The 18,782-nt window shown below is 40.9% G+C and overlaps 2 protein-coding genes across 2 annotated transcripts; one reads left to right on the top strand and one right to left on the bottom strand.

Annotated features, from left to right (window-relative positions):
* Positions 1–12: 12 nt before the first annotated feature.
* Positions 13–9,393, bottom strand: plpp6 (phospholipid phosphatase 6). Its single transcript, XM_038716394.1, has 2 exons — positions 8,698–9,393; positions 13–5,275 (listed from the first exon to the last, which is right to left on the bottom strand). Exons 1-2 carry the CDS (start codon positions 9,188–9,190, stop codon positions 4,908–4,910), a joined length of 861 nt encoding a protein of 286 aa, XP_038572322.1. The 5' UTR covers positions 9,191–9,393; the 3' UTR covers positions 13–4,907.
* Positions 8,375–17,143, top strand: prdx6 (peroxiredoxin 6). The gene is made up of 6 exons (XM_038716396.1): positions 8,375–8,510; positions 10,012–10,228; positions 12,767–12,923; positions 14,707–14,850; positions 15,368–15,514; positions 16,820–17,143. The coding sequence occupies exons 2-6, from the start codon at positions 10,137–10,139 to the stop codon at positions 16,943–16,945; spliced, it is 666 nt and encodes a 221-aa protein (XP_038572324.1). The 5' UTR covers positions 8,375–8,510; positions 10,012–10,136; the 3' UTR covers positions 16,946–17,143.
* The last annotated feature ends 1,639 nt before the right edge of the window (positions 17,144–18,782 follow it).

Genomic DNA, 18,782 nt, shown 5'->3' with positions numbered 1-18,782 from the left:
GACATGAGACAGTTTCAGATTTGTTCCCCATTTAATTAAAAATCAGTACAATTGAATCAAATCCAGGAACAGGAATAGAAGGTGCCTTTAAGGAATACTGAACAGCACATTCAAATCCACTGAGCATAACACAATCACATACAGGCATATGTATATACATTAAGCATAAGGTCTATACAGGAAACACACAATATCTAGTATATAGCAGGCAAAACTGAGTGCAGTGAAATATATTTTAGCTGGCTTCATGTTTGACCATGTGCAAGAATAGATGTGACATTTGCTGAATTAGAGTTGAATAAAGAAACAAAATGCAGTGGTGTTTATCAACATGGAAATAAACTGCTGACAGGCTGGAATGTGCGAATCTATTCTATAATGATTGTTATTAATGTATTTTTCTTAGGTTTCTGCTCAATATCAACATGTAAGACAATACAAATCAATCACAGAGGTCATTTGGTCACAAAGTTCACTGTCCAGCATATTTATATTTAGATATGCGACAGAAGGCTAATGAAATTAAAACGCTGGAAGCTACAACCTCTCACCGGTTATCTTATCGCTCACACTGGAAGCTCATAGAGCAATTATTGCAGAGAGAGGCCACAGCATGTAAGATGTCTACAACAGGGCACCAGCGTACTAGGGAACAGTCTGTTAAACAACTTTGGTTCATACCAGGTAGCTGGACCTGGTTTGGACCAGCTGGTACATGCCACATAAAGTGTCTCTCAGTCGAAAAGCACGATATTTGTAAAAACTACACAGACACAAAAACTTAACATTCTTTCTGTCCAAAAAACAAAGGTTCAACAATGGTTCATACATCAGACATTTCCACAGAAATCACATGTCCACATATCTGATCATATTCCTAATCAATAGACAAATTAAAACAGAAATAAAGGTGGACCTGTCGATGAACAAGTCCTGGTTTATGGCAGTGCCTCGATGTGTGTGCATGTGTGTAAAGTGAGCATGACAGAGCCAACTTATTATTTGCTGCCTCCTGACCAAGGGTTCATGCCCTACACAACGGCAAAAATCCCTCAGCGAGGAGGAGAACGGTGTGCATGCAGTCAAAGAATGGATCAGGAGCAATAACACAGTGATTCCCAACCTTTTTTGTCCGATGTACCCCCACAGTACCCCTTTATCATACATCTTTAATAAATCGAATGGCTTTATGGTGTTTTTGGCCAAGTTTGCATTTGGACTACTTGGAGTGGCAGAAACTGGTTGTTTCAACCATTTACATTATTGTTACATTTAGTTGTCTTTTCTTTCAATTCCGCAGTTTTAATACACTTACAATTGACTCAGTTTGGTGTAAAACAGAGGCATGTATTGTGCACACTACCATAATTGGTAGATTATTTGTGATCTTACTTTTGTGTATTGATTTTTCACAAACACAAATATGTGGATATATATTATCAAATCAAACTGTTTTCCACATAGCCCTGGCAACTGCAGAAGTACTATTAGGGGTACCCTTGGTTGGGAATCATTGCAATAACACATGCACAACACTTTCTTTACTTTTCTTTAAATCTGTTTAGTCCCAGTCCAACTTTACTTTTTGTGTTGTGTGACATTTCATAATACTTCACCAACAATAAAGTTGTGGAAAAGCCCTTCAGCTTCCATTTAGCTTGAACTGAAAAACGAAAGTTGACGTGTATGTAGGCTAATCCTCTGATTTCATGGTTAGTTGCATGTAAGCAAAATGAATGCCTAAATGACACATCACCCGTCCCAAAAAAGTTACATTTGCTCTTTAGATTTGATCAGTTAACCACAGCTGTTCACATGCTTATGTACAGGTCAACAACCTGCGTGACAGAGCTAAGGTTAAACACCAACCTGAGTTACAACATCTTGACCACTGGCGTCATAAAGTTTAATATTAATGCTGGATCTCAGTCTGGCATTCAAACCACAGTCAGGGGGTCACTGTAAAGATATGAATGAATCATCAAACATGCTGCTTCTGAGAAATTATATGCACACTTTAACACACGACCAGACAAAGTCAGTAGGTCAGTGTGTAGGGATTAACTGTTGAACATACACACATACACCCAAACATACAAGGTGCAGTAGATGCTGACTAAACATTAAGATTCAAAACCAGTTCAATAGGGGAAAGTATATCTTCATCATCACATACTGTATGAACTGTGGGAAGACCTACAACAGTCCAACTTTTGTCTGTTAATCCCTTTACAGATTATTGCCTTTGTGAATCTTCAACTGAGAATTAGTAGGAAATGTAAAACATAAAAAAAAAAAATCTATTCAACCAGTATTTGACATGGACAGTGTCATGTGATATCACATTAGTTAGAGTTAGTAGTAGTTAGGAGTTTATGGCAAGGATTTTCCTTATATTCACATACATTTTCACGTCTCCAAATTGAAATATGGGAGTATGTCGCATAGAACTCACTGTTCAAGGGCTCTGAATATTTTTGCAAAGCACACTGTATGTGTATACCGTATCTTCATCTATTCCAGTCACGTAGCATGTTATAAAACTTTACCTTCAAACTCTGATCACTGACCCATGAACCCAAGCAGCACACCAAGCCAAAACAAATTAAACAGTCAAGATATCCTCACTGACTCAAACTTGATACAAATATAAAACCTAGTGCTGCCATGGCGCTGATGGGATGATGTGTGTAGTTACACAATCTAGTGCAAGTTTTTCAAAATATCTATGAATGAATAAATGTAGTTTCTTTGTCTGTGACACTAGAATTATAGCAGTGCTTGCAAACATGGTTGGAGCAAAAAAAAAAAAAAGTACAGTGCCAGTGTCTTTAGGAATGTTTTCACAGTGCAGAATTCTAGAAAGCTTACATGGTTATAAACAAAAAAGTGATAGAAAACCATCACCTAAATGGATCCGTAGGGTATTATTTAAAGGGCCCCTTATGCACTCTAATAACTGCTTTCGTGTCTTCACCTGACTGTAAGAAATTTGGTGAAATTGTTAACGAAATCAAGTACTTTCAAATCTGCTGGGATTGAGATTTAGTAAGTGGGCTCACGATTATAACTGATATTATCCTCAGTCAGAGCCATGGATCAAGAATGAACTTGTGATTGAACACATTTCAGGTATTTACACATGCTTCCATCATGCCCCATCTTGTTTCATACCTTATAAAAAGGTGCTCAGATAAGTGTGCATGCTGCCCCAAAACAAGGGCAAGATCTTGCTTGAAAGCGGAATCACAGCGAGTTTCAAATTTGATCATGTAATATCACAAAGGGCATAGTGTCATACTAGAAAAGAGACAACAATGTTGTGAATCAGTCAAAAGCTAATGACTTGTTAAGCGTCACTGATGTGAGTCTGTTGCCAGACTATGGGCCACTAACTGCTCAATAAAACCACAGCTGATCATATTCTTTAACTCATTGTGTTGTGTAAACAAAAAGAGGTTTGTCAGATAACAGAAGTGCTGCTTTCTGAAGTTTAGCAGGTTGTGTTTAGGGAACGGATAGCCCATTACTTTACAATGAAGATGTAAAGATATAGTGCACCCTACTCCCTAAGACTCAAGTTCATTCAATATGCAGCTTTCCTTTCTCTCACTGACATGTATTGTACAGTCCTCAGCCTCATTACACCGTTTGCAACGGCCAGTGCCTAGAGAAGAGGATTCCCACATGCTCTTTTTCTGACTTTGAATTGTGTTGGAAATTTATGACATTTCTGTCCTTAGACCCACAAATCAGGTAATGTTTCCCCCTTTCCTCCTTGCTGATTATTTAAAAGTTTGATAAAAGCAGCAATTTGCCAAAGCAGTGCACATACATGTCTTATATTACAACTACATAAGAATCTATTAAAATGTTCTGAAAGTGATTTATGTTTATGTGCATCACCTGCTAACAATAAAGTGAAGTGTATGTGATGCATCAGAGTTGATGAGTAATCAGCGATACGCAATATGTTTTGGTTGATTATTGATAAAACAGTGATACTGTCAAAGGAGTAAGAATGACATGGTTAAATAAATAATAAATCTATTTTTATGAGGCTTTGGGTGTGTCTACTTGAAACAATGTAATGTCTAATCCTATCAGATGTGTGAAGAGAAAATAAAAGTTCTGTCAGAGGAGAGAGTTTAGAGGGTTTCTAGAAACCACCCCAAAGACAGGAGACAGGCGAAGGCAGGTGGGAAAGGTTCTGCTATTAACTCTGGCCTCACATTACAGAAATAATAGTAGGGGCTTTACAGCTGTGCGCATACAGTGTGCAGTTTGGCAGCAGTTGTTACTGGACACACTAAACAAGGAATTTCATGGTTTGTGTTAGGATACTGTCCCGCTGATCATTCACTTATATATTACAGTATTTAATCATTTTAGTACTCACTGCTTTTGCATTATTTGAATAAAGCAACAGAACAAAAAACATTATTTTTCCAAAAAAAGGACTCACATTAATGTGGTGTAAATTATAGGGTATAACCAAGTCAGATCCTCAAATGGAACGCTGATACTTTGAAATGCACACTCCCTTCGCAGCAACTTAATAATTTCCAGTATCCTAAACAACTGTTAAAAAGGAGTTGACTTCATATTGTCAGTCAAGCAGGCCAGTAAGGAGAATGAGGGGGCTTCAGTAAGTCATTTGGACAAATAGGTTTCTGATTGGTCCTTTCTGATTAAAACTGTACCCAACTGTATCTAAAACAGGCAGGCTTAAAGTGGGCTTTTGTACTTTGTCAGATAACAGTAGAACAAAACTGGGTTTGATAGAACTCTCTTCTCTAGTCAAAAGACAATTCTCTTATATATCAGTCTAAAAGACAAAAGGTGTGCAGGCACTCCTACAATCAAGATTTAAACCTCCAAGTCTCCTCCTTCTGTTGTCTTAAATATTATACTAACTGTCCCAGTAGCCATTGCAGGGTTTGAGGTGAGAGCCACAGCATCTCCACAAGGTTATACTGGCAATGGCCCATCCAGAACCCAAACATCACATCAGTCACATTGTGCCTGCCCAGCAGCACTCGGCTCAGCCCCACCAGGCCGGCCCACAGCAGGACGAGGACTCTGAGTGGGGCAGCCAGCACCAGGTGAGCCAGCAGGAACCGCCCACACATGGCAGCACGAGTGGCATGGCCTGAAGGGAAGGAATAGCGGTCCACAGAAAAGGTGGCAAACATGTCCATACGGTTATGCGCTGGCCGACGTCGACGCACCACTGCCTTAACAATGGCAACCAGGACCAGGTCCAACAGCAGGCCTGGAGGGGGTGAAGGGGGAGACGTGTTATAATGTAAAAAGAAACAGCAATTCATGCAAAAGCCTTGGCAAACAGATTCATGAGAAACTTGAAGTGGTAGTCTTTGTATCCTTTGGTACAGATGTGCATTACAACAATATAAACTGATAGTCACCCAATACCTTAGTTTCTTTAAACGGGAATGATAAGCACAAGGGTTGGTTAAAGCCATATACCAGTGGTCGGCAATAGGCGGCCCGTGGGCCAGAAGTGGCCCACCAGCAATAATATCTGGCAAAGTGGTCAGATTGCTTTGAATGCAGAAAAATAAAAAATAAATAAACTGATAGCGGCTGGTGCTGAAATAGATCTCAGTCACGACAGCAACAATTACTCACATAATCACTTCCTCTTAAGTAATTGTGCCTACAAAATAAAAGCGCAAGACCGTTTTTTACAGCAATGCTTCATTTTGAGTGTATTGAGAGCTTTTACTTCAAGTTCTGAAGGACATTCAAAAGAGTCTCTGGCCTGCTTGACACACCTCTGAAAAAGCCGTCAGTAAACGTGTGATTAGATTCCCCTGAATTTCCTCAGAGAAATTAAAATAACTGTCCATTGGTTTATGAATGCGGATCAAATGCCGGGACACACACAGACTGCAGCGCATGCTTTATTGTGAGCATGTGCAAAAGTGTCCTTATAGGCTAGTAAATTTGTTTAACAAGGGATAAAAAAAAAGTCGATGGATTTTCCTCAACAGGAGTCCTGCACTCTACTGACTGAGCTAAACGTGCACATGAGTAGGCTATCCAAGGATTTGAAATAATTTGGCCTGACAGCTTGAAAATATTTGGCCCGATGCCAGACGTATTTGCCATACTGCATGTACATGTATAGGATTTGAAAAATCTATGCTTTGGTACCATCTGGTGGTGGTACCAAGACTGACACTATGACAGACACAAACGCACCCATTACTCATGCATTGCCCAGGGCAAATGCTAATTGGTCAACTGCAGAAAGCAGATTAGGGGCACGTTCAATCTCAAATGGTTTTGCGCTGGTTTGCTCCAGGTGAACAACATGTTTCCTTAAACGTGGTGCTACGTTGCGCAACGGGCTTTGAGGTATGTTTTCTATCGGTTGGTAAGTGTGTCAAACATTGATGGTCCTGGATAGATCTCTCTCACTACTGTCATGTATAATAACACTAAAAACGACAACACTTTTCTAGGTGAGTTAGTTTAAGGGCCCTGCCATATTCCTGTTTCACAGCAGATATTTTCACTTGTCACAGCAGGGAAAAACACACAGATGTGGGAGAATGGGTTCAATTCCTACTGTGACACCAATGTGTCCCTGAGCAAGACACTAAATCCTTAGCTGCTCCAGAGGCATGCGACCTCTGACACAGTCTATATAGATTATAATCAATTGTAAGTTGCTTTGGATAAAAGTGCCTATGTGACTAACTGTAATATTACAGTGAGTAAATGTGAGCTATACAGAGTGTTGCTGGTCATTTCTGGAGGAAACCTGCGGCTTACATCTGCATCTTATATTTAAAATGGGTGATTGCTGCCCTCCACTAGGGCCTAGAGGACTTTTTTATGTTGTCTCACTGCATTGAGCGTATAAAAGACATTTCCTGAACTCTTCCTTGATGTCGTCCGGGGCTGCAGTGCTGAAAAATTAATGCAACTGTCAGGTGGCACTAAGCCAATCGCTGCTGGGAGTCCAATGAAAGGATTTCAGCAAAATGAATATGCTACAGTACATGAACTTAATTATTAATAACTACTCAACAGTCAAATAAGGGCTGTTGTTAAAAACAGTTTCATAACTAGAATAGGCAGGGATGTGAATGCAGCCTGCTGTTTCCTTTATAAGCTGTCATTTTGATTTGAAGGCAATATTTTGTCCATATCAGAATCCTGAAGAAATGGTGACTTCAAGTAATTATGATAAGGTAGGATATACTGAACTGGTTTACATGCACAATCATGCAACTTAATACCACATACAGGTCTATATTAATGCAGATAGAAACTGTCTATGCAGAGGACCAAATGCTGCTGCTAACTGTAACATTAGGCATTTAGTAGGAGGGTTGACTGGTAATGCTTAAATGACCACTGAAAGTGGATGTTTGGTGGCAAAAATAAATTATTCCAGTACTACTAAACTTCAATGTACATATTGGAGCAATCCTCCCCACTGCAGCTGTACCTCCTGAAGAACAGTGAGGTGTGATCCCCCCCCTGTCCGATAAAGCACAGACAGATGCAGAAATCGTTCTTCACAGCTTCTCTAACCTGAGAAACATGCACCTATAGAGACAGACTTGCCACCTGTAAAGTATCCCACATCAGAAGAACACCATTCATTCAACCACACACAGGAAAAAAAACAAGTCAAATGTTCATTTTAGGCAAAACAGAAATTTAAGTATATACACGAATGAATTGGCACTGTGGGCTCGTTTTACTGGGCAAAACAACAAGACCTCTACACATATCTGGGAACATAATGTGACCTCTCTCAAATACTCTGGCACTGAAAACGCCAAACACACACAAACCCTCTTCCTCTAACAACAAGCCATTCTCGATGTACAAGCTGGATGCAACAGTGCACTTTGATGAAGTGCACTGTTTTAGAATTAGTTTTAATTCCTTATAGATTTTTCTGGCTGTCCAAAGTAAAAGCTGCATTACTGTTCATAAATCAATTCACAGTCCAAAAACAAGTCTTTGCTGTCTGATTAATCACAGACCAGTGTGCGCTTCAAAGTCCATCAAAGTTAAAACCCGTTTCCAAACTCTTCTTCAGCCCACCATGCTTCACTCAGGCTGGGACCGTCCGTGGTGTTTTAATTCTGATGGGCCTGCATTGCAGCTCACACTGGTCTACACCTAGCCTCACCACTTCATCATTATATAATCTTTCTTGTGGTCTCACAAAGTTTCAGTCAGACAAACTTGGGACTATTTGAAGCAGGCTACTGGAGCTGACTGGGCCCCACCCTCTGAGAAGTTACAACACAATCTGACATCAGGCGGTACTTCCCTACTATTTCACAATATAACCTCACCTGTTTGCCAAGCTGACAGAAGTACAGGAAGTGATTTATTATAGGAGACAACATATGAGGAGAAACAGGGTGGGGAAGCTGCTAAGAAATGGATTAGGGCCAGAATGAACAACAGATGACATCTACGGGTGAGAAGCTGTCAGCACTGATGGATTAAAGGTAAAATGGGTCAGAAAATGTACTTGGGATGTGGGATCACCTGTGAGTTCTGACAGAAGAGCTGCACATGGCAGATGAGATCAAGGGAGGAGCAGCATTAGGAAAGATTTACGGGTGTTAATTCCCTCCTGGAGAGGGACACAGATGGACAGCATATGGAGGAACACAAATAAGCAGAGTGTTTTACCCATGAGAAGGTTGAGCATGACTTCTTGTCCTGCAGCACTGTCACTCTTAAACAGACAGTAAGCGGTCCCAGCCAGCCAGGGGATGCCATGTCCCGATATCTCTATCAACTTCATTAACGGGCGCACACTGCCCCAGGACGAGTCCTCACAGGCACACACCCCCAGCCGCTTGGACAGCCACAGGTCGATGGCGAGCAGGGAGCTGAGCGCTACGCGGAGTAAGGATGGGTTGAGTCGTATCCCATCCTCCTCTGGGAGCCCCTGGCCGCTCGCCGAGCCCGTGGAGGAGCTGGAGCCCCGGCGCCGAGTGGGGCTCTCCGAGGCTCGGAGGCGGGCGGTGGTCGGGTCGGAGCCCTGCCGCTGGACGAGGTGCGACGGCGAGGACCGGTTCATCGGCTTCGTCAACGACATGAAGTCGTAGCGGCCGTTGGTGCTGCCGAGCACCGGGCTTCCTCCGCTGCGACCGGGGGTTTTAGCTTTAGGAGAAGGCATGTTGCCCGTTAATCTACCGACGCAGACAGCTAGGTGGGATGTAGTTGCACCGCAGCGGTAAATTTTCTGCAGTGCTGTGCGGGCTGTCGCTCCTTTAGCTCATCTGTTTTACGTTTCACAATTCATATCACGTCCCGGCGACATCGAGCTGAATCACCATCTTTGTTGCTCTATTCGCAAAGCTACCTGGGAAATGGTGTTCTTCTCGAAAAGTACACGTGAGTCGTTTCCCCCGTGACTCCTGCTATGACAGCACATTGCATTAATCTTATAATAAAATAAACATTTCACCCAGTACAACAGTGTGGCTCACTAATGTGTTTTCAATAGATTTAAATTAGGGCTCCAAAGCACAGAGAAATAACATAGAAAATGTCAGCCTATGTCTGGATACTATTTCGATTTGTTTGTTTTTTAACAAATACAATAAATTCATATTAGAATTTTCGACCTGCATCATTAAATCTGGGTGAGCGTTATAATACTTTGGTCTTTGATCATAGAAAGTGCGGTCTTATTTTTCACAACACACAAAATCATTGTGTCTTTTGGCAATTATCACATTATGTTGGACTGTCTATAAGTTTTCAGTAAAATCTGCTGTGAAACAGAAAAGCTTTCAATACAACCCTGCTTTTAAGAAACCTTGTGCACAAGATTATTATTTATCGATTTGGGGTTTTTTTTATAAACTGATGTATTTGCATAGATTTGTTTGTATTTAAGTATAATATTTTACGGTTCTGCTTGTAATGTGTTCGTAATGTGTTGCTCTTCCAACAACACTTTTTACGACTCTTCTCTGGTTGGTTGATGACCAGCCTACGTTGACTGAAGCTAATCCCGCCCATATCCGGCTCCATTCATGTGGCGCTGAAAACGTCACGCCAGCCAGTCAGGTTGTCCTCCTGTCTTTCTCTTGAGTCTGAGCTGCGGAGAGCCGACCATGCCTGGACTTCTGCTGGGAGACGAGGTCCCCAACTTCGAGGCCGACACCACCATCGGCAGGATCAAGTTCCACGATTTCCTTGGAAGCTCGTAAGTGCGCAGGCGTCCCACACAGGAAATCACATTGTAAATCTTTTGTTTAATTCCGAGTTTGGATTATTAGGCTACGCTACAGTGTGCGGCCTGTAAAACTCGGATTGAAGGATCTTGCGCGTCCGCACATCAGATTGAAAACAAAAGCCAAGGCGCGTGGTCCTGTAGAGATCTGAAGCATCCGTCCATAGAGGTAATTTAACCGTGATCTCACGGTGACACCTGCTGGCTGACACAGACTAGGTTACACAAGCATGACTTGGTTGGATTAGAAAATAATAACGCAGACTACCATACATATGATAAAATACACATTTACTTCCATTTACAAGCAAAGATATTTGTGGTTTTGAATGATACGATTAGAGCTGCTGTAGCTGCAAACTAAAAAGAGAGCAGTGGGAGGCTTATATAGTCATAAGTGAGGAGTAAGCACGGTCAGGACAAGGCCTGTATTGTGTGTGTTTGTGTGACCTTTTAACTGTGCATCAGTGCTTGCACACCCTATTGGCATCTGCTGAAATCTGCAATCCTGCTAGGCTCAGCAGTTTTTACAACAGCAGAGACAAAGGAATACTACTCCCTTGGTTGGACATGTGTGTATTATGCACCAGCAACTTAATTACTATTTGAATAGTAATTAAACCGGATAGATTTATCAAACAACAATTTAGTTCTACCAGTTTCACAATACATCTTCAATTATTTTTTTCGATATCCACCTTCATTTCCTCATCCTGAGGGTTGGGCGCACAGTGAATGAGCAGATGTCCTGTTGCAACAGTCTAACTGGGTCTAGTTTCCAAACAGAATTAACTGTAGAAATCTACACCCTTATCAAAAGAAAGATGCCACCGGGTTCTCTGCACAATAACGTCCTTCTTTCCTCAGTGGGAAGAAAGTCAATGTCAAGAAACTTTATTTGCCATTGTAGCCATACAATGAAAATGTGTTTGGTAGCTCTCAGTGACCAGCAGCATCAATAAAAGCAGGATAAACATAGATTAAGTAGATAAGTAAACAATATAATAATATAAATATGAAAAGGGAGGCACGTGGAATGCAGGTAAGAGATTTAGGTCCAAATTGCCAATCAGTAAAAAATATATTCCACGAAACAGTTTGTCAGTAAACAATTCTGTATCTCTTCCCAGATGGCATGGGTGCAAACAAACACTGACCTGGGTGGGTTGGGTCCATACTGATGTTGCTAGCCCTCTTGCATAGACTGCTAGCATACACTGTGTCCAGGCTCGGGAGCACAGTACCCACATGATTTGGACTTAATTTTAGACTGTGAGAGGCCACCACGTTTTTAGCAACGCTGGTCGAGTTTGTTTGTCAGAGGTAGCCAAGTGCAATTTAGCAGTCACTTCAGACATCACTTGTCTTAGAATAGCCCTGTGAGGAATATGTTGTTTAATACAAATTTAAAGCAGAATGTTTTACTTCCTTTCAATGTTTAAATCAACACCAGCGCCTGAACACATTCCTCTTACAAACTGTGTTATTGTCTAAGGTTTGTTCTGCTTGAACATGTTGGGAGTGTCCCAGTCTAATCTGGGTTTTTGGTCCCTCCATAATCAGGTGGTCACAATGCCTGTGAGCAGTGCAGCTTTTCTGTTGCCTCTGCCTCATGTGATACTCTGCAGTGTGTTGTAATATTAATTCCACCCAATCATGTGAGGCTGAAAACCCATGTGATTCTAACAATTTCAAGTGTTAAACTCTTGCCCAGTGATGTTTTTTTGCAGACCCGTCACACCCTTCACCCCTTCCTTGTGAAACATATTTCATTGTTCAGTACAACCGAGCCAGATTTAATGTCTTGAGCTTGAGTTTGGCAGATTCACAGACACCTGTTGCTTCAATCTGTGGCTGGAATTTCCTCTACTGAGATTTAATGTTCTGTCTTTCTCTTTTTTTATAGCCAGTTCTTCCTCTTCTCCCACTGCTTGTGCTCTTTCTCCTATCCGTCTTGGTGCCTCTTCTTAAAATCTAGACTCTATGGAAAACATGGGCGCGTCAAGACATAAATCCACAATCACAATGGACTTGTATAAAGAAAACACATATGACAGAATAAATGTACATGACTACTCAAATGATCTATGTAATGGGCATTTAATGCTTAAGTACACGGAAGCAAATATTTAAAGTACTTTATTTAGCATAGAAGGACACAACTTGGCCCGTCCATAAACTCTGAACGTTATGCAAGATCAGGTTTAAATGGGAATACATGAGTCAAACCCCGGTTGCCCCGGCCTTTCTCTGTGAAGTTTGCATGTTCTCCCTGTGTCGGCGTGGGTTCTCTCCGGGTTCTCCAGCTTCCTTAATTGGTGTCTCCTTAGCTGTCCTTAGGTGTGAATGTGAGTGGTTGTTTGTGTATGTGTGGCCCTGTGATAGATTTGCGACCTGTCCAGGGTGTACCCCGCCTTTCACCCAATGTCAGCTGGGGTAGGCTCCAGCCCCCCCCATGAGTGTAGACTTGTGTGTAGAGCCAAGACCTCATAGCTTTATTTTCCTCTGTAGATGGGGTATCCTGTTCTCCCACCCAAGGGACTTCACTCCTGTCTGCACCACTGAGCTCGCCCGTGCCGCTAAACTCAGCGGTGAGTTCAAGAAACGAGGTGTGAAGATGATCGCCTTGTCCATTGACAGTGTTGAGGATCACCGCAACTGGAGCAAGGTTTGGGATGCACAACACACATACACACACCCCCACACCCCTCTACCTCTGTTTAATTGTGGTGCGTAATAGTTGAAAGGAGAAGTCTGTTTAACAGGTCAGGCTACTGTGGATGGACTGACTCTTAATGAGGGTAAATAAAGCTCACATACTGTGGACATTGACTGTAGTGTCTGTGTAGTATCATCCAACTCCACCTGTAATAAGATTCTGACTTCTGTTCTGTAATCTGAATTCTGAAAACATCATATTTTGATGTAAAATGTCCAGGGACCATATTCACAAAACATCATAAGTAGCTCCTAGGAGGAACTCTTAAAAATAAGGAGTGTGTCAGTCTGAATTGTAGAACTCCTAAGTTTTTGGTTAACAAGCATTTTAGTGCTAAAAGTAGGTCCTAAGTTTGAGAGTATTTGGAGGCACAGTAATGGTGCGTTCCATTTACCTCGGAATATCTGTTAAAAAAACAGGGAAACTTGACTTGCATGTGTGTCATTTGCCATACAGCACCACAGGTTGGACAACAAGATGGCCATGTTGTAGCAACAGCGACCATTGTTGTTGTTAGTAACATCGACTTAGCCAGTTTTAGCAGCATCATTTGATAAACAACACATTACACGGTAACATGATCGTGGCAACACACCTATGGGCAACGGTAAGACAGTATTGTGTAAGCGACTTACTAAATTGGACACAAAAAAAGACAAAAGTGCTAGAAAAATTTAAGAACCACAGCTTTTACTGACAGTAGATGCCCTTCACAGCCATCTTGCTTTCGGAACTCTGGGTCCTCTGAGTTTGTCTGACCCCGACATCCGGGGGCATTCTATTTGTCACTTCCGGTCTCAGAACTCGGAATATACCTCGGAAAACGAGTTCCAAGTACAAATGGAATGCACCATCAGAGGTCCAAAGTCATTCAGACCTACTCACAGTCAGTCATGTGCTGCAGGTAATGTGCTTTATCCCTCATCGCATCAGTGTTTTGGAAAAATACAACAATAATGAATGTTTTAAATAAAAACTCTAATCAAAATTTAAATAATCAATCAAATAATCAAATAATCCAAAACAACGGAGATGACTGTTAGCATAACTCTCCATTACTTGGACACGGGATAAATGCAGTTTGCAGCATTGATGAATTTGAAATATCTCAGCTGTCTTGTCTTTGAGAATTATTTCTCAAACCAAAACATGTCTCAAGATCCATTCATCACGTGCACATCAAATATTGTGATAAATCAGCCAGCATAATAATTAATATAATTTTACTTTGCTCTTGCTTGCCTCGAAGTCTGAGCAGCATTGTAACTGTGCATTTGCAACTGTGTATTTGGTGGAAACTGAAGGATTTCTCTTGTGATTGCCACGTTACAACAATGCCTCCCCAGAAAGGCAAGTGATTGGTCCAAGAGTGAATGTTCACCGAGCAAGTGTCAGTTAGATGTATTGTGTGATTTTGATTTTACAGTAGTAACACCACCTGCCTCCCTACCAAAAAAGTAGAAAACTGCATTCTTTTTTGGCCTAGTGTTTGCTCTCCCAGATTATTAATATCTGAGAGGCTACAGTACTGACAAAGTATTTCATGGCCTTTGTATGGACTTGTAACGTGGTACTGAACCATTTATAGCTCATGCAAGAGTTAAAAATGAAAGGTCTCTAGTCACTCATCAAACCTGTGCTGCCAGCATGGAGAGAATGATTAACTTAGGATACTGACATGCACACATTAACAAAGGTGTAAAGGCTGAATGTGTCCCTTCCCTCTGTTTAGGATGTGATGGCATTTAACAGCGAGACTGAAAGCCCTCTGCCCTTCCCCATCATCGCCGATGACAAGAGAGAGCTGTCCGTCCAGCTGGGCATGCTGGACCCCGATGAACGTGACAAGGATGGAATTCCCCTCACTGCTCGCTGTGTAAGAAACCTCCTTTTTTACATTCGCATACCAATGGCCTCGGCAGCAGTGCTGGACATGTTTTGTATTACAGCGCTACACCGCCATCTTGCTGTCAAAAAAGCAGGTGGTTGTAATCAGAGGAAATTTTATTTTTCATTTCATGATCCAGAATAACAGACACCAAATCAGAGTAAAAAACAGACTTTCTTGTAAAAGGCTTTTGCACCTCATTTGGCTGGCCCTTTATATCTGAGCAATACAGTGTTGGCATCTAAAAAAATGCTATCCGGCCTTCTTTTTCTGCCTGTTGGTTAGGTTAGCTGAATCTCGGTGAAATCCTCATGTGGCAAAAGGCCGCAGTCTAAATCTCTCTCACAGGATGTGACACATGAAAATGGATTTGATGACATGATGTTTTTTTTTATTTTTTAGAAAAAATATATTTGTATGCCTCTGATCTGTTGAATTATATTGTCATCAGAGTAGCATATTCTGGGTGTTATGTTGACCCTGCATTATCTTAACCTCCTTTCAGGTCTTTGTAATTGGCCCAGACAAGAAGCTGAAGCTGTCCATCCTCTACCCTGCCACCACCGGTAGGAACTTTGATGAGTTGCTCCGAGTTATCGACTCCCTGCAGCTCACTGCGCAGAAGAAGGTTGCCACACCTGTCGACTGGAAGGTAAACAGTTAAACTGTGTGATCATGTCAGTAAGCATCCTGGGCAATCATATGCATCCAACACAGAAAACAAAAAATGTTTTTTGTATTTATGCTGAAGTCCAAAATAGGAAATGGAATTTTTATTTTAATAATTAATCTATCCGATTTCTGTAAGAACAAGAAGTTGCTGACTTCTGTGTGTCTTGCACTTGGTAAATGTGCAGCAAATTCACTTGGGCGATGGCTGTACCTGATTTAATTAAATGAATATTATTTTTAGTTAGTTTTTTGGGAAATAAAAAACGAGGCTCAATTTGTAGCACACAGTGTAACTCACGTATGCGTGAATGGGAACACTTCAGAACCAGAATCCTATGGATTTTTAACATTTCTTCAATATCAAAATAAGTAGGTGATAGTTGTCAGTACATCCAATGATGCACAGCAAAGAAAAAGAGATCCAATATCTCAAAATACATCACATATTGATGTTCAAGCTCATATTCATTACATTAAATCGTTGAAGTGTATTTGTTGCAAAGTTGGGCTATGAAGTGCAACACTGGACACATTAAGTATCAAAATCAGTTTCAGTCCATGTCCCATTTCTTTTCCATTTCCTATTTTTGACTCGAGCATAAAATCTAAATATGAAAAATAAGCTGTTTGGTTTTGTGTGTTGGATTCAGAGCAAATGATACTGCTTGTAAAGCTCACTAATTAACACGGTATATTTTGTTTGTTTTAATTGTTTTTACCAGGGTTACATGCCTGTTTTATTTCTTGACCTGGAGCAGTGATCTGTGCTAAGCTAAGCTAACTGTCTCCTTGCTGCAGCTTCATATTTAGCTTACAGAAATGAGAGTGGTGTCAGTCCTCTCATCTAACGTTATTGGCAAAAAAAGAAAATAAGCACATTTCCAAAAATGTCCTTTTAAGTTTTAGCAGTTACTCCTGCCTTTTCTTTCCACTCCTCCTCTCTGCTTATCTCTCCCTTTCAAACATGTTTGCACTATTGGATAAAGTGAAAATGAGTGAAAGTTAAGTCAACACTGCCCATCTCCGACAATTTGATTGTGTTCAGATGCAGTATCGATGTCACAGTCAGTGCAAACTTTCAACACAACAGTTCCAGCATCTCCACGCAACTGGGCAACACTCAATTTAGTTGTTCTAAACTGTTCTAAAAAACAATTTAGAACAGTCTTGTCGCTAGAGGAACTGAAGAATGCTTTAGATAACGTCAGTGAAATTCCTGCTAAAGATAATGTAAAATAATTAAAACTATACTAAATACACTTCTCTGTTCTTGTGTCTCTTTTAGCCTGGTGACAAAGTTATGGTCATTCCCTCTCTCTCTGAGGAGGAAGCTGCTGCTCTGTTCCCCAACGGTGTGACCGCTAAAGAGGTGCCCTCTGGAAAGAAATACTTGCGCTACACCCAGCCTTGAAGAGACACTTAAGGCGACCTCCTGCTCTAGTTTACTGCTTTTTGACCTGGAAATCCTGACCAAATGCAAATATGCACTTCTGGTTTGGTAACTATTTTTTTTAGTCATGCAATATGTCCAGCAATGAACCAGGAGTATTTATAATGTCACTGTACAGTGCCTTGATTACCTTTCTTCAATAAACACACTTTTCACACATGTCCATTGAATCTTTTCACACTGTTAACAGTTTGGGACAGCTTTCTCTGCTATGACTTAACTGTACCACTAGATGTCTACTTACAACATGAAACAGAAAAATCACCAAGCTGCTGTTGCTGCACTACCATCTTATATCAATAAGTGGCAGTGTATGCACAATGATTCACCCACTGATGGTATCCTGGCAGTTTGCGTGGAAGCACCAATCTGTTCTTAACAATTGCAGTGAGAGGGAGTGGTGCCACATGTCTTGTGTATTTACATTTCCAGGAATTAAAAAGGATCAACCACATTAAAATTGATATCTGCATTCAGCAATGTTGTTAAGTACACAATGACGGTTACACCCCCTCGTTTACTCTACATTTTTAATCATTTTGCCAACTCAGCTTTACAGGCTAATGCACTAGCTGTCTAAATTTACCACAGATTGGTCTTTTAAATTGATTGCTCTGTTTGCTCTATGCTTCATGTCAGTGTCTTTTAAAATGCCATTATCCTGCCACGCCGCCCCAAAGGAGGCATCGCTGGAAGGTATTCAAGTACAAGTTAAAGGTACTTTAAGTGTATCCATTTTATGTTACTTTATACTCTCCTATTTCAAAGGTAAATTTTGTATTTATCTACATTTAATATAACTATCCTGATCTAGATTTTACATTACGAACAATATGATTATAAAATACAACACATTGCTTAAGATTAAACTAGTGGTTTAGCTGTGGCCATGTGTCACGTTTCAGATGTGTATGAGTTGTTAGTTTCTTTGGATATATTTCCCCTTTAAACTTCTCACTTTGTTTAATTTCAATAACTGTTCGAGGCCCAAAGAGATATAATTTCCCAATATTTCACAAAAGACAGTTTTGTCTTTATTCTCCCATTAATCTTTATTTCATTTCAGTTCAGCTGAATAAAAATGTAATAAAGCTGAACTATCTTAGTAAAAGTACACACAATCGTGTGTGTGTGTGTGTGTGTGTGTGTGTGTGTATATATATATATATATAACCTTGCATCACATCTCTGTATTGCAGACGCAGACGAAGGACTGAACAGACGCTCATTTTTCATATCTCCGCAGGCCGGCCACAACTGTAGATGAGACACTGAAGCCAGGACTGAGGTGTAGGTTTCTTCTGAGTTATTCAACCTTCAAAAATGCACGACAGAGGACTGTATTAATTACTTGAAGTAGTCTGAAGGTGAACACTGATCTCACGCACACACACACGCTGGCCTTGCATTCACTCTCTGACTCTGAGGAATGCTGGGGTCAAAGAGAAAAGATGGGATTCCCTTTGAGTGAGGAGGGAGGCAGAGTGTGCAGTGCCAGATAAAATATCTTTGGGCCCTCCTCCTTTTCACTCCTGTCATCCACACAATGTGAACTGGAATGTTATTCTTCTTTTTTTCACCCTTTTTATCAGTTACTCACAGAATCCAGTAAGTTAAAGAAACAGCGGTATATTGTGTTTTTTGTATTGTTTCTTTTATTTTCTTTCTCTTGATTAGTGCACATATTCATCAGGTAACCCTTGCCCTTCACCTCCTCCTGTCTGTTCTCTCTTTCCCTTCTCTGGTGGCTGTTTTGTCCCCAGGAGTCATCCAAAATAACACCCACACAGACACACCG

The sequence above is a fragment of the Micropterus salmoides genome, unplaced genomic scaffold (assembly GCF_014851395.1).
Source record: "Micropterus salmoides isolate LMB-PRFRI ecotype aquatic unplaced genomic scaffold, ASM1485139v1 Ms_hic_scaffold_13, whole genome shotgun sequence".
Taxonomy (NCBI): domain Eukaryota; kingdom Metazoa; phylum Chordata; class Actinopteri; order Centrarchiformes; family Centrarchidae; genus Micropterus; species Micropterus salmoides.
This window is presented reverse-complemented; position numbering and strand designations above follow the sequence as displayed.

Coding starts and splice junctions, on each gene's coding strand:
- plpp6 (XM_038716394.1), bottom strand. CDS start 9,190: ATGCCTTCTCCTAAAGCTAAAACCCCCGGTCGCAGCGGAGGAAGCCCG. Junction 5,276..8,697: donor CATGCTCAACCTTCTCATGG/GTAAAACACTCT, acceptor CACCCCCTCCAG/GCCTGCTGTTGGACCTGGTC.
- prdx6 (XM_038716396.1), top strand. CDS start 10,137: ATGCCTGGACTTCTGCTGGGAGACGAGGTCCCCAACTTCGAGGCCGAC. Junction 12,924..14,706: donor ATCACCGCAACTGGAGCAAG/GTTTGGGATGCA, acceptor CCCTCTGTTTAG/GATGTGATGGCATTTAACAG. Junction 14,851..15,367: donor TTCCCCTCACTGCTCGCTGT/GTAAGAAACCTC, acceptor ACCTCCTTTCAG/GTCTTTGTAATTGGCCCAGA.